General features: G+C 41.8%; 1 protein-coding gene across 2 annotated transcripts in view; it reads left to right on the top strand.

Moving 5' to 3' along the window:
* Positions 1–16,407, top strand: part of TRIM24 (tripartite motif containing 24) — a 115,320-nt gene that overhangs the window by 73,718 nt on the left and 25,195 nt on the right. For both annotated transcript variants that reach the window (XM_025198927.1, XM_025198928.1), the window contains exons 6-11: positions 1,593–1,707; positions 2,394–2,540; positions 9,078–9,195; positions 10,721–10,983; positions 12,545–12,721; positions 14,189–14,368. In XM_025198927.1, the coding sequence (XP_025054712.1) occupies positions 1,593–1,707; positions 2,394–2,540; positions 9,078–9,195; positions 10,721–10,983; positions 12,545–12,721; positions 14,189–14,368 (1,000 nt within the window). The remainder of the gene's footprint in view (positions 1–1,592; positions 1,708–2,393; positions 2,541–9,077; positions 9,196–10,720; positions 10,984–12,544; positions 12,722–14,188; positions 14,369–16,407) is intronic.

Here is a 16,407-nt window from a genome sequence, read left to right as displayed (position 1 = left end):
CGCATCTGTCTCTTAAAATTATGTGCAAGAGTATTCTTAATCACCGGATACACTTGTATAAGGGAAATCAAGAACTGCTTGTTACAGTTCCATTCATCCTACCAACAATCAAATACAGTGCGTCCCAGCTGAGTTGCAAACAGCTGGGCCAAGTGGCCAGGCCCAGGGTCAGGAACCAGTGTCCAGAGCCAGGTATTAGATCACAGAAAGAGTCTGGAAGCAGCAGGCAAGCTGGAACCTAGATGCTGAAGGCATTATCAGGGAGCCAGAGTAGTGTTCAGGAACAAGCCATGGTCAAGAAGCCAGAATCGGAAGGCTACAAGTCAAGGTAGGACCAGAAAGCCAAAAATTAGGATAGAGTCAGGAAGCTAAACATAGATACTAAAAACAGGAAGCAAAAATAGGCACAAGGTCAAGGCAAGGTGTTGGGATACAGAGAGGTCCACAAGCTCACCAAGAGACTTGTGCAGAGAGCTCACTCCTATCTCTCCTGATGGTTGTATGACTGTGTTTGGGTGGGGTTGGCTTCCTGCCAACACAGCAGCCAATCATTGGCTGCTAAAAGGTTGCCTCATCCCCAGCTGGAACAGTGATTCATCATCAAATGAACAGAACTGAGAATGCAAAAATGGCTATAATACTAGGTATCTTATCTTTGGAGACACTTCATATTTTGGGTAATAACTCCTAGCTTGCCATGACATCTGAATCAGTTACCTGGATCTTGTACCATATTTGCTCGCATACCACAAAATCAGCCCTCCAAAATAAGGATGTGTATCTTAAGCAAAAAATATAATTTTTCTTTGACGGAATTCATACATTGTCTTCTGGTGGCTGCGAAGATGGCTGTTGTTTGTCTCTGACCTGTCAAGTAAAAGGGGAGGAGTCCTGCATGTAGTCCATATTACAGTAAAAGCTCTGTTATCCGGCATCCCTCGGGAATGGAGGATGCCAGTTAATCAAATATGCCTGTTAATCAAATTTGCACTGTCTGGTCTACTCCCCGGTGTCAGTGTGCGAGGGGACAGGGAGGGGAGGCCCTGCACAGGCTGCTTTTCCCTGGGCTGCGGGCCAAAGAATTGACAAAGAAAAACTTGGCTTGCAGTGGCGAAACCAGAAGTCCCCCGGAAGCGGTACTTCCGGTTTCACTTTTGCCATGTCCCTCGGATGCTGGTTAGTAGAGTTTTCTGGCTAATAAAGTGCCGGTTAACACAGCTTTTGCTGTATCTTGATCAGGCTTGTGATGTAGAAACAACACTGTATTTACAGGAATGTATATAAAAGACTCTGCAATAAAGAAATAATAGTCTTGCTACTGCCTTGTTGCTATTTTGCCACACCAGGAAATTCTTGCTGCCATGCCCAGTAGGTCTGTGCGAAGCGGCTAGCATTCACTTTGGATTTGGCCGATTTGGGGGACAGTGATTCGATATTGGGGGGGTGTATGAATGAATGATGCATACAAAAAGGAAGCCACTTTAGTCTGGGCAATAAGAAAATAATTCCATTTCTTAATTCTGAAGGAGTTGTGGTATTTCGTTGAGAACACTCCTAGTCATCTTAGTTTCATAAATATTTTTTATTTACAGAATCCTTGAAGTGAACCAGAACCAAAAGCAAGTTGAACAGGACATTAAAGTCGCTATATTTACACTGATGGTGGAAATAAACAAAAAGGGTAAAGCTCTGTTGCATCAGTTAGAGGTAAATTGAAGTTTGTTAAAATTAGAAGGAACAAAAATTCATCTTGTCAGTATTTTATAGGAGTTTTTAATCCATTAAAATTTGAGTACAGCAAAGGCTGATTTTCAAACAGGGTGTCCCATTAAGAGGAAGTTTCAAATAGGGCTGTGCAGGGAAATATTTCATGCAAAAGCAATTTCCTTTGCCAGTAACTTTGAATTTCTATGTGTATTTTGTTTTCTTGAACCAGAGCTGGCCTTTCTCACAGCCCAGCTTCTTCTGCTTGATTGTGCAGTCAAGTCATAATCCTGTGCACCATGCATGAAAAGTGTTGCCATCTAAGTGATTTATATCACAAATTCATCTGTCCAAGTTCACAGTAGCAGCAAAATAAGGAGAGAATTGTGTATAAGGGATTTCATCTAAACACTTATCTAAACACTACTTCAAACTAAAAAAAAAATCCCCAAAGAAACTTATTTTGTCACTAAAGAAAGGAGTTGGGAATCTGAATATGAAATGTACTAATATTACACTCCTTTTTCAGAGTACAACAGCTATACTTCAATTTTTTTTTCCAGAAAATTGAGATGTAGCCATTTGGGTTTTTAGTGAAGTTAATTATTGAGTTTGTGGATTAGAAAGTAAGAGTTAATCTACTTCATTGGTAAACAGATAGTTTTCACTGGAAGTATTTTTTCTTGTAGAGTCTGGCAAAAGAACATCGGATGAAACTTCTGCAGCAACAGCAGGAAGTGGCAGGTCTTTCTAAACAACTGGAACATGTCATGAATTTTTCCAAATGGGCAGTTTCCAGTGGGAGCAGCACAGCATTGCTATACAGCAAACGTCTGGTAAGGTTAGGAAAAGATAACAGTAGTCCCTTTGTTGCATACAACTGCTATGTTAAATGGAGGTAGTTAGCCATATTGGTCTGAAATTGGACAAAAGGCAGGGTAGATTATGCACTTTAGAGACTAAATATCGAGCGCAAGCTTTCACAAACTTGAGTTCACTTAATCAGATGCTGTAAAAGGACAGCATAGAGCCGTGTATAAAGTGTAGTAAGTGATTTCAGTACAGAAGGTGGGGGAAAGAGGAGAGTAAGGTGTGTGGTGGGGGGGAGATAGACAATGCTGCAAGAAGAACATAGGAACAAACGTGTCACAAAAGCCAATCCAGGTAATGGGAAAATAATTCATAGTCCCTATTTAAACCATGCTTAACTCAGTCTGGTTTGTGGATGACTTCTTGTTCTGCAGTTTCCCATTCAAGCGGATTTTAGAAGTTTGCTGCCTGAGGTCAGCAATAGAGTGTCCAGGGAGGCTAAGGTATTCTGCCACAGATCTTTGTGTCTTCCTGCAGCTCATGTCAGATCGGTGTTCATTCATCCTTAAATTTCATAGACATTTGGGCTGGAAAGGGACCCCAGAGGATCGAGTCCAGCCCCAAATATAGGGATGCCCCTCCCTGTCCGGTGTAGACAGCAGATGGGCACTGTAAGTGGGTGATGGTATATGATGTTGATAAGAGCTGAAGGTGAATGAACCTTGGATGTTGTGCTCCTTGTTATTCGATCTGGTGATGATGCGGTCTTTAATGATGTGGAGGCATAGTAGGCATTTGGGTCCTTTGGAAAGCCTGGTACTTCAGTGAGGATGGGAGTTAATCTGTTGCTCGAGAGATGTCATTTGAGGTTGGGAGTGCTGTCTGTAAGCCAGGGCAAGTTTGTCCTGTGTGACTACCTTGTGATGGTCATTCTTTTCCAGAAGGGGTTGGAGGTTGTTAATGATGTATCTTAGGTGTTCAAGCTGCAGGCTGTAGATAACAACCAGAGGGATTCTGTTGCCTTTGTCCCAGGGCTGGTATTGTAGCAGATCAGAACAAGGTCTGGGTCTGGCTCTGTTGATTTGAGTGACTACAGTTTTGAGATTGTAATAGTAGGAATCTTTGCTCCAGATCCTTAAGGTGTTCATTATGGTTGATGGGATTGGAGCAGATAGTCATAACAGAGCTTGGCTGTAGAGGATGGGTTTAGTGATGTGTGTAGGGTGAAAGCTGGTGACGTGAAGATAGCTGTGGTAGTTGCATGGTTTCCAATACAACATGATGGCAATGTAGCCGTTACAAATATTTATTGTAGTGCCAAGGAAATGAACCTGCTTGGGTGGAGTATGTCAGAGTTAGTTTGATGGAGGAATGGAAATTGTTAAAGGTCTTGTAACATTTCTCTAGAGATTCCTTTTCATGTGTCCATATCATAAAGATGTCATCGATATACCTGAGGAAACAGACTTTAAGGTCTGTCATAAATATGTTGGCGTATTTGGGGGGTCATGTGAGCTGTGGCTTTGACATTTGTTTATAGGTACAGGTAGTCCCCAAACCTGAAATAATTGTGTTAAGTCAACTAATATCACTCTTCACACTACCAAGTCAAGTAAGGCAAGTTTCTGCATCTTTTATATCAAGGAATTCATCTCATTTGGTGCAGAAACGTATAATATTATACATTTTCACAAGATGAAGATGATGTTCAACTTTTTGACCTCTGACCCTCTTGACTTTGCTCCTGCAGGAATTTCATTTTTAAGGTCTACCACTGAAATGTGGATTGTTCCTCCTCTATGGAGACGTATGAAATAATACTATTAACCTCTGTTAGGATGAGCCATTCTGTGTGCGCTCATGGTACACTATTAGGACAATTTTTCTTACTACTTGCTACACACTGAACTCAGTGAAAGAATCCAAACATAATGGATAATTTTTTAAACTAAGGTTACTGTGTGGCTGCCTTGTTGTCAGTCTAGTCTTCTATTAAAGACTTCTGATACTTGCTCAGTGTAAAACAGCTTCAGTTAGAGATGCTATCGTTTGGTCGGTGTAAGCTTTAATAAGACCTAATTTTATGAGTTGAGAGAGACCCAATGCTAAGGATGCATCAGCTATGCTGGAATTGGATGCCACCTTACCCTTCGACTGTGGTCTTGGGAATCCTGAGGAAAAAATGCATAACTTTTTTTTTCAGGTTTTCAAATAGGTCCATGAGTAAACTGAGTTTAACTAACTTTAAAATCTTGTAAAAGGAAGTCTGTAGTAGAGTTGGGAACAGAACCTGAACCTGGAATAGAATTTGAACCTCCAGTCCAGTGGTTAAACCACAAGGACTATATTGGCAATTTCCCTAGATGGAAATCACTGCTATATAACTCTTCAAAGAAAGAACCCTAAAAAGCATGGAGGCTGTGTTATGTAGCTGAATAGTTGCACACAACTTTTTCAGTTTTGCTCTAAATGGCTAAACATACAAAGGACTTGTGTAAGCCATAAGTACAATATTTTAATTGGTTAGGGACATGAACATCAAACTGAATCATATTTATTTGTAACTATTTGGAGTCCACATCTAGTTCTTTTTACTGTCATCAATTCCATATTTGTGTTATTACATCCTGGGAAAATCTGGGCAGCTATTTCAATGCCTTAGCAAATTGCAGAGATACTCTCAAAGAGACAAATAAGAATTAAGTGCTTACTTCTTATTAAAGATTAAAGGTATGTGGGAATGGACTGTCCAACCTTCTATGTGCTTATACAGTTCTCTTCCAGAAGGGACATTGTACAGAGCAGCAGGTGAGGCAATATCCTCTAAAATATCCTATCACATGTAGGAGGAGGACCCAACAAACTTAATTGCACAGACAGAGCTGGGAGGCCCTGCCCATGGAGGGGGGGGCGCTGTGGAAACATGTTGAACAGTTTGCAGAAAGAGGCCCATGTTTTCACCTAACCTTCTGGCATAAAAAAAACATTGTTACCTGGGGTGGAACTGGGGTGGGAGGAACAGCGGTCTTTCTATTCAGGCAGCAGTGAGGAAGTCGATTGAATTCATGGCTCATAGACTCATAGACATTAGGGCTGGAAGGGACCTCGGAAGATCGAGTCCAGCCCCCCGCCCAAAGGGCAGGAAGTCAGCTGGGGTCATAGGATCCCAGCAAGATAAGCATCCAGTTTCATCTTGAAGGTGTTCAATGAAGGCGCTTGAACCACCTCCGGTGGCAGGCTGTTCCAGACCTTGGGGGCTCGGACAGTAAAGAAATTCTTCCTTATGTCCAGCCTGAAACGATCTTGAAGTAGTTTGTGACCATTCGACCTCGTCATCCCTTGGGGCGCTCTGGTGAACAAACTTTCCCCCAGATGCTGGTGGTCACCCCTGATAAACTTGTAGGTGGCCATCAGATCACCCCTGAGCCTGCGCTTTTTCAGGCTAAAGAGCCCCAGGGCTCTCAGCCTGTCATCGTAGGGTCTGCTTCCCTGACCTCTGATCATGCGCGTGGCTCTTCTCTGGACTCTCTCAAGCTTCTCCACATCCTTTTTGAATTGTGGAGCCCAAAACTGGACACAGTACTCCAGCTGTGGCCTCACTAAGGCCGAGTACAGGGGGAGAATGACGTCCCGGGACTTACTTGAGAAGCATCTATGGATGCAAGCCAGCGTTTTGCTCGCTTTACTAGCCGCCGCATTGCATTGCAGGCTCATGTTCATCTTGTGGTCAAAGATGACCCCCAAGTCTCTTTCTTCCATAGTGCTAGCCAACATAGCACTGCAGAGCCTATACGGATGCTGCGGGTTTTTTTTCCCAAGGTGGAGAACCTTGCATTTATCGGCGTTGAACACCATCAGATTCTCGTCTGCCCACTTGCTGAGCCTGTCCAGGTCAGCCTGGATAACCTGCCTGTCTTCTGGTGTGGATGCTTTGCCCCAAAGTTTGGTGTCATTGGCGAACTTGGCCAGTCTGCTTCTGACTCCAGTGTCCACATCATTAATGAAGATGTTGAACAGTATGGGTCCAAGGACAGAGCCTTGGGGGACCCCACTGGTCACAGGACACCACGATGAGTGACTTCCATCAATTACTACCCTCTGGGTCCGACCCCGGAGCCAATTTTCCAGCCAGTGGATCGTGGAGGACCCAAGGCGACAATTGGCCAGTTTCTCCAAGAGGCGATCATGGGACACCAGATCAAAGGCTTTTTTGAAGTCAAGATATATGACATCAATCTCTTCTCCCTTGTCCAGGTGATAGGTCACCTGGTTGTAGAAGGAAATGAGATTGGTCAAGTAAGACCTACCCGCAAAAAACACGTGCTGGCTATCCCTTAAGATGCTGGCGTAGGCCAGTCCATTAAGGATGGCCTCTTTAATAAACTTTTCTAAGATCTTCCCCGGGATAGAAGTCAGGCTGATGGGCCTATAGTTAGCCGGATCCACTTTCCTCCCTTTCTTGAAGATAGGCACCACATTGGCCTTCTTCCAGTCTTCGGGCACTACACCAGAGCGCCAAGAGTTTTCAAAGATCCGTGCTAGAGGCTGGGCTATGATGCTCGCCAGCTCCTTGAGTACCCTGGGGTGAAGATTGTCAGGGCCGGCTGACTTGAAGGTATCCAGCTTCTCAAGATGTTCCTTCAGAAAGTCAGCATTAATGGAGGGCAGGGGATCACCCTCACTCGGACTTCCCGGCCCTGTAGTGGGCACGGGCGTCCCATGGGGCTGATGAAAGACTGACGCAAAGTACCTATTTAATAGATTGGCTTTTTCCTGGGCATCAGTTGTCAGCTCATTATCATCTGCCTGATTCCTAGTAATCTCTTTCCAGTCTTCAGGTGTTACTGACCCTCTCTCCTTTTTAATAGTCTTGATTATTCAAACTATCCTTCCTTCTGTCATGTTGCTGTCTGTTAGCCAGTCCTGGTAATGTCTCTCTCTGATTTCACAGCCCTGCAGACTGTTTCTATCCCTAACTAAAAACCTAAACTCGGGTGTGGTAATATTAACTCAGGTATAGAAATGACTAACAGTGATGTATTGGAGGGACTGCCAAGAAGGCTAGATTTTGTTTTATGAATCTGAATGAGACATTTAACTATAATGATTATGGAACTAATGGCACAATATCTTTTGACTTTTTTTGCCTAGTTTGTTGTAGTTTTTAAAACTTTATATGTATTCTAGCAAATTAGTGGACATTTAAATAGTTATTTGTTTTTTGCTTTCATCTTCAGCTGAACAATATAGTACTAGCCCCTTAGCATATAAGTGAAGCTTCTAGTCTCTCTTTAAGTAGAGAAAACTGTGTTGTGTTATAAATGATGATGTGCCACACCATCTTCAGCCTTTCCCCCTTTTCATAAGCCTAGATCTGCCCATTCTGTCATCTATAAAAGTTACGCACAGAAGGTAACAGTGATCATGTGACATCTGGAGACGAGTAAACAAATGCGTACAGCCAACCATGCTAAAGACTTTTTACAAACTCTTTAAGTAGATAAAAGTGAAGAAATATTATGTATTCCACCTGATTCTGCTATTGTCTGGGAACCCTATATTCAGCGTAGCAGAGGTCTAAACTTACATGTTTCCATATGTCCTTTTACATTAAAAAACAAACACATCGAGATTTAGAAATTAGGAAATAAATAAATCTGTCAAAATAGTTGGGGCTGTGTCAAAATAGCTAAACAAAGGATAATTAATGTCTATGACAAGGGGAAATGATTGAAACAAGAAAACAGGTGTTCAAGAGACATCTAAGGTAGAACATTTCCTGGAGAAGAAAGGGTTTGAGAAATCAAGTTAGGAAGCCAAAGAAAATACAGGTACTGAGATCTTTTTTCTTCTCTCTGAAGTTCTTTATTATGTTTATAAATCAGCATGTCAGTCAATGGGTCAGCTGTTTCTCTTGAAATAAAAGCCCAAGAAAATACCTATTCCATCCTAATAAAAACTTATGTTTTAATTAATATTGCATTTGCTTGAAATATTTTACTGTTTTGTTTTTGTTTCTGTTTAGAACATTATCTAAACACTGAATCAGGGTTGGGGTATTTCAAAGAAAAGCGCATATCAGAATTCTGTCAGACAAAATTTTTTAAATTCTGCTCCAGTTTAAATGGGATTCATTTTATTTGTTACAAATGTAAATTCTTTATATTAATGCTTCTGGCCAATAAGATGGGATAATAAACTTTCTGGGTAAAACCACAAAGGTCTGGCACAGAGTAGTGAGACCTGAAAACTTTCAGAAAAGAGTCGTGTTAAAGCAACAAAGCCTTAGTTGTATTTAAGGAAGTATATGTATTTCTACTTCTGGAAGAACTTTGTTTGTTTGTCTGTCATATTGTAGATAACAGGTATTCAAAATTACTTCGGGCTGAGCAATTGTGAAACCCTTCTTTTGGCTGATTCAGTTAATTTCCATGCTTTTCATACCAGTTCTGCAATTTTATTCAGATTAATAATAAGTCCTATTATTGCCTTGCAGGGACAGTGGTAAGAATCATTGTGGAGAACACTTCACCCCTGAGTAAATTATATTTTTTCACTTCTAGATTACATATCGGCTACGATATCTCCTTCGAGCACGATGTGATGCCTCACCAGTGACTCACAACACCATTCAGTTTCATTGTGATCCTAGCTTCTGGGCTCAAAATATTTTCAATCTAGGTATGAAATGGCTCCTATTTTCCCTTTATTGATTTTAGATTTTATCATGTCTATAAAAATAGCTTGTCCAAGTGAATGGTATTCCAGTGTCTTTCATGCATTCTTCGACACACCTCTTATTCATAGAGAGAAATTATCCTATAAAGCATCTTTGACTCAGTGCTCTGTGGCTTGAGAACAGTGGCAGCTTTTCCAGGCAGTAAAACTCTGGCAGTACCTTTATGATTTAGCAGACTGAGGTATAAACCATATGGGACTGGGATAAAGGGAGAAATAGGGACAAAGGACAGTGAATGAAAAATTATCAAGCACAGACAATAGTTCTGGTTTAAAAAGGTGTGAAAAAGTTTTCTGGTGGAGTTGGATCCTTTCTCCTAAACCTTGCCTTTGCCACGTGCCTTTCCTATCATGTTTTTCATGCACGTAAATGGGGAGATGTGCAAATGTTGTTCATCCTTACTATACCATGTCCTCTAGGCAGATTGGATTGTTATCGCCAGGCTGGTATTTTTGCATTTTCTTTTCCACCTTCCAGTGGCTAGTACTCTATGGCAGTTATTCATCTTACAGGCATTAGTTTTTTCAATGAATCTACTGAGTGTACATGCTAAACCTAGTAGAAACAAGCAGTACAGTAGAATCATGGTCAGGAATTAGTTTCTAGTATCTCTCTCTTAAAGGTTGTGACAAATGCTATGTCTCTCGTCTGCATTTGCTGAGGTTTTGGGGTTTTTTTTTCCTTTTGGTTGTCACTATCTCAGTCTTTCTGTAAGAGCATAGCACTGCACATACCTGTCAGGCCTCTTGGCCTTTGGTCAGAAACTGCAGACAGTTTTATTCTGTAGAAAAAAGGTGGAAAAGGATAATCTTGGTCTAAAACGTGCTTCTATAACAAGCTCTGTTCTCAAAAGGACCAAACAAAAAAAAATCCTCCAAGCTCCTTTTCTGCCACTAACTGGGAAACAGAATAAGAAGAGGGGCTCTGACTATTTCCAGAAGCGTATCTTCCAGCCATGTGGTAATGAGTACTTGAATAAACATATATGGAGCTGTTTGCTTTTTCTTCTTTCTGATTCACCATTGACTTGCTCGTTCTATTTGTGTATGCTCTATTTCTGAGAAATACTTACATGGAGGATTGACTATTTCAGATTATCAGAATGGGGTCATGAATAACTTTTTCTAGGATTTTGTATTTTAGAAGTTGCAGCCTCCAATTGAATTAAGTTTTTAACCATTGTTGGTGCGAGATTCTGGAGGTTTCAGTAAGTACTGGGATAAACAAATGAAGTAGTTTTAGGATAAAGTTTAATAAGCTTTAGGAAAATACTATAACAAAGCTGCCTGCAATTGCATGGTACGGGATCGACAACTCAAGATGTCCTTTTGTTCCTGTGTCCCTAACCATTTACCCATCCTTCAGACTGTAGGATTGTCTTGGTCTACAAAATGGGGAACATAATGAAAAATTCAGTTTTCACAAACAGTAAAATGAATATTAAAATATTTATTTATTTTTAATCAGGTTCTTTGGTAATTGAAGATAAAGAAACTCCACCACACGTGCCCAAGAGCCCTGTGATGGAACCAAATTTACAGCCACAAAGTGGTTTACCTACAAACCAGCTATCCAAGTTTCCAACACAGATCAATTTAGCTCAGCTACGACTCCAGCACATGCAGCAACAGGTTATGGCTCAAAGGCAACAGGCTCAGCGGAGGGCAGGTCCAGTGGGTCTACCAAATGCGAGAGTTCCAGGACCAGTGCAGCAAGCTCCTGCTCATCAGGTGAATGAGGGATGTTTCAGGGTGAAGACATGTCTGATTGTCATTGTTCCAGCAGAAAAGTAATATGGTAGCTTCTACAGGTGTTATTTCACAGGGCTGCAAACTGGTAATAGATTCATAGATTCATAGACATTAGGGCTGGAAGGGACCTTGGAAGATCATCGAGTCCAGCCCCCTGCCCCAGGGGCAGGAAGTCAGCAGGGATCATAGGATCCTAGCAATATAAAAATTCAATTGTCTCTTGAAGGTGTTCAAAATGAGTGCTTGAACCACCTCCGGTGGCAGTCTATTCCAAAACTTGGGGGCTTGGACAGTAAAGAAGTTCTTCCTTATGTCCAGCCTGAAACGGTCACAGAGGAGTTTGTGACTGTTTGACCTTGCCATCCCTTGGAGCGCTCTGGTGAACAGACGTTCCCCCACTAATAACCAACCTCAGCTTCCCTTGCTGCAGCTTGCTCCTTGTTCTGTCATCTGCCCCCACTGAGAACAGTCCAGCTCCATCCTCTTTGCAACCCCCCTGCAGGGACTATTTAGTTCCCCTCAGTCTTTTCTTTTCTAAATTAAATCAACCCAGTTCCCTCCGCCTCTCCTCAAAAGTCATGTCCCCCAGCCTCCCAGCCATTTTCACTGCCCTACACTGGACTCTCCCCAATGTGTCTACATCCTTCCTGTAGTGGTGGGGCCCACAGCTGGACACAGGACTCCAGATGTGGCCTCCCCAGTGCCAAATAGAGGGGAAGAATCACTGCCCTCCATCTGCTTCCCGTGCTCCTACCAATGCAGCCCAGGATGCAGTTATCCTTCTTGGCAACAAGGGCACACTGCTGGCTCCTATTCAGCTTCTTGTCCTCTGTCCCCCCAGGTCCTTTTCTGCAGAGCTGCTGCCCAGCCAGTTGCCCCCAGCCCATACTGCTGCAAAGGACTGGGTTCTTTGCCCCTGCTGGAAAACCTGGCCAGGCTGGCACAGCTCATCTGTCTGGGCTCTGCACAGACAGTTTATCTAGGTTTTCCCCACACTGAGCTCCTCTGGTTGTGAGGAAATGTCTTGTAGGGATGGAGCTGGAACAGGCTGTCTGCTAGCACAGGCACAACAATATGGGACTCTAAAGCCTGGAAAAGTGCAGGCTCAGGGAGGACCTGGTAGCCACCTATAAGTTTATCAGGGGTGCTCACCAGGATCTGGGGGAACGTCTGTTCACCAGAGCGCTCCAAGTAATGTGAAACTATAATTTTTAAAGAACCTACGTTGTATTAATTTTACTAAGTCTTCATTGCACATACTTGTAGACGTTTCAGATAACTTTTAAGTATTGCCTCTTGCCCCAAAGGTTGGAACTATCTCATCAAAACCTTTTGAGTCTTACTCTGGTTCTAATGTTCAAGATGCATTAGTGCAGAGATCTGAATTCTCCTTCATTCAGACAAATGCTTCAATACTATTTCAATACTCTAATTTGTTTGTCGTCTATCCAGAAGTTTGAATGGGAAATTGAGCCAAGAGCTTTTTCAGGAGTGTTTATCAGTGTTCAGACAACTAATTGAGGGCTTGTTTTTCTTCCAGCATCCACCTCCACGCTTGATTAACTTTCAGAATCACAGCCCCAAGTCTAATGGGTCAGTTCTTCCTGCACAACCACAGATGAGGTTTCCCCAGACCCAGAACCAGAGCATACCAAAACAAAACATAAAACCCAACCCATTACAGATGGCATTCTTGGCACAGCAAGCTATCAAACAGGTAAACTGTCTTTTTACTTCACCACTCAAACTAAACTGAATGGTAATTTTATAATTTTACATTCATTTAACTTCCAGTGTGAGTTTACAGTGTACAGAGACTGCTTGTCTGTGAGAAGATACCTGAAGTTTCTGAGATGAGATCATTGTCCATCCCATTCTATCTATTCTAAATAGATGAAGAAAAGTTAAAGCAGTAACTTACAAGTATATTTTGTTTTGATGTCTTTTAGCCACAGTGCAGAATGTAATGCAATCACATCCTGGACACTGCAGTCAATGGACTGGCTAGTTCACTTGTAACCAGGCAAAAGCTTAATTAAGCATCTACAACGATACTTTGGAGTTAGACAAATCTGGAGTCTTACAGATGAAGAGAGGAAATAAACTGTGGGCTTCTGATCAAATGATCAATCCCAAGCTGATCAGTGGTTGAAGTGGAGTAAAATTAAATACATCAGATACATTTTAGTGCTTCAGTGAGGCAAGCATGTATTAAACAGCGTATTGATGTACATTTGTTCAGTATTTTGAAGAAAAAAAATGCAGATTATCATACCACCATAGAAGGACTCTTGTCTGTGACCTGAAAAATGGTAAAATAGGACCATGGTACTTCTTGCAGTGACCTCAGTTGCATCAGAGAGGAACTTTGAAATGAACTGAAAAAAGCTGTACAGCCCATATTAGAACCTGTAGTAACAAGAAGCACCTGAATCTGTTTGTGAGCTTCTGAAAGAGTAGTCTTTGTAAGTCTCTGTCTCAAGTATTTTCATTATGCTGTAAAGTCTCCTGGAACCCAACTATTAAACAGAATTACTGGAGAAGAATTGTGCAGAATCAAAATCTGCTTTCAGTTATATCTATGAAATTTTAGATCTAAGCAAGCGTGAAATTTGGCCTGACTTGACTTTTTCATTCTTGTTATTGGGTCAGTACAGTTGTTGCTGGCTAGAGTCCCAATCAGTGGTTCGTTTTTGTTTTGCTTCATTTTTCTGCTTGACAAATAACAAAAGAACCTCTTGGATTCAAATACCCAATATTTCCAACTGAACAACCTGGTTTGTAATACTAAAAATATAAGAGCAATGTCATATTCAGCTTATTATCGGTAATACGTCCATGCTACTAAAACTATTATAGTCAATATTGTGCCAATGAACTCACAGGCATATTAATGCATATTAATTTCAGGGGGCAGGGTTTTTTTAATTTTAAAAATATTATTTGTTTCTTCTCCATCTTATTTCTCTTCTGCTTCTCTTCTTCCTATGTCTTGAGTGCCTTGTTTTTGAAAATTGATGGCTCCAAAGTAAATAAAGTTTTCAGCTCTGCTTCCAGCTCATTCAGCTAACATGCTTGCATAGCTCACCCATTCCTTGGTGTCCATATACATAAGACATCTATTATGCAAAGCAGGAATAGTGAGTTGTGGGTTTTCATTTTTCTTTTTCTTTTTTTTTTTTAGTGGCAGATCAGCAGTGGACAAACTTCAGCTGCCCCATCAACTGCAAGTAGCACAACATCCACCCCATCCAGTCCCACAGTTACTAGTGCAGCAGGATATGATGGAAAGACGTATGGTCCACCTCTGATAGATTTGAGTTCTCCACTGGGTAGCTCCTATAACCTGCCTTCTCTTCCTGATGTAAGGGTAACATGCAAACAGTTTACAGTTTTTATTTTAAAGTGAGGTCAGTGTGCATGAAAGGTGAACAGTCTTGCAGATTGAAATTCTATTTTCTGCCTTTCCAAAATGATGCAATGTAGAAAGCAACAGTCCAGATTTGCCTGCATGGTCCTGGAAGTGTTTCAATACTATTCAGGAGGGACTGCCATAAAATGTTAGATCTATCAGAGTGACAGTGCATATTGTGACTGCACTCTTCTTATATAGATGCATACTGGCCTTAATCGTCCATCATCTTGAGGTACTGCCCACAAAATTGGATTTCCTTAACTTTGAGTACCAGTGACCACAGTAAGATTTGGTGATGTTATATGATAAACCTAAAACCTTTAATATATGCCTGAAACTTCCAGTTTCTTGAAAAAAATGCCTTAAGTCATTCAGCTTTTTCATTACCTTTAGAGTGGGGGGTAGGAATGAGGAGCTCATCTTTCTCCTCAACATTTGTGTGTCCAGGGGAGGGAGCTTTATAAATTTAGTGTTTATTATGTAAGGGAGACTTACTGCTTGTAAGCACTCGTCAGTTGATCCATTGTAAATGTTTCATTTGTCCACTCCTGTTGTGTAGTAAGTGAATCAATTACTCGCTCTTAAATGAAAGAGTTGATAAATTATTAGTTAACTCCCACTTACTAAGAGAGAGAGTGCATACATAAAACAGGGACTGGAGATTCAGCTGACCTGCAGCAAGTCTCTTTGTATCTTTTTCAATCAATAATAGTTTTATTAGAGGCCCAAACTAGACAACTAAATCAGAAATTTTTAGCTTTAAGGAATCTACTTCATTGTGCAGAAAAAAGTAGACTTATTTGCAAACTTTTGAAAACTGTTTTAATTTTCATGCTTTATTGTGGTAACTTGTCACCAGAATCTCCCTATTTCTCCCTTCTGTCTCATGTTTTCCCTAATGTAGTCTCAGACCTTAAATAGATTACCTGATTTTTTTTTTTTAACTGAATGCATTGACACAGATATTGTGACAACACAGTACAATGAGGTATCTAGATATGAATAGATTTCCAAAAAACATATCATGTGTGAATGTTTTAAATTCTGTTCCCAAGTTAAGTTGTTCAGTTTTCTAGTTGAACAGTATTGTTCTACAGCACTAGGGTTTCAAAAGGCCATCTCTTTTGTTCAGTTTGTATAATAGTCAAAGCAAATGATGTTTTTACTGTATATACTCAAATCTAAGATGAGGCTTTACAGTATTTCCCCAAAGGGGTGTGGGAGGGCTTGTCTTAGATTTGCATACAAAGCAGGGGGGTGGCTATTGTAGCTCTGACTTTGGCCCTGAACCTGGGATGGGGCCAGTCAGACCTGTAGCAGCTGCCTGCTGCTGCTGCCCCCTCTCTCCCCGCAGCCTTTGCTTCCCTTCTGTATTTCTGCTCCACCTGCCAACCCCCTCTCCTCCCCAACACCCTCTGGCTATGGCTCAAGCTGGGTTACCTCTTTTTGGCATGAGGCACATGGAAACTCTAGCCAGTGCGAAGGCTGAGCTTCCATGTGCTGTGCTCTAGAAGGAAACAGAGCCCAAGCAGCATCTGACAATAAGTGTGTGTGTCGGGGGGGGGGGGGGGGGGAGGTGCGGGGTGTCCTGGTGGCAGCAAGGAAGACAGCAGAGCTGCAGGGGGAGGAAGTTCAGGGGTAGAAAGCACTGGGACTGCCTGATTTCCCTTGCCACTGCTTTCCCTCATGTAGCAGTGGGAGATGGACAAATTCAAGACAACCCTCTGATAAATAGTAGGGCTGTGCAAAGCTTCAGGTGATGATTCGATTCGGAGATTCGGCCCAGTTTGGTAGCCAAATCTCGAAATCCGAATTGAATCAGGCAAATAATTAAAAGGTCCAAATCGATTCAAAGCTCTCTGAATCTTCAGAAAAGATTTGGAGAGCTTTGATTTGGACAGTCCCTGGTGGCTGCAGCAGGACTAGGAGCTGGTAAGTAGGGGGTGGGGGAGGAGCACCTGGGAGGAAGGGGGAGGGGGCCAGGCCCC

The sequence above is a fragment of the Alligator sinensis genome, unplaced genomic scaffold (genome assembly GCF_000455745.1).
Source record: "Alligator sinensis unplaced genomic scaffold, ASM45574v1 scaffold74_2, whole genome shotgun sequence".
Taxonomy (NCBI): domain Eukaryota; kingdom Metazoa; phylum Chordata; order Crocodylia; family Alligatoridae; genus Alligator; species Alligator sinensis.
Note: the sequence above shows the minus strand (reverse complement) of the source record. Positions and strands in the feature narration are given on the sequence as shown.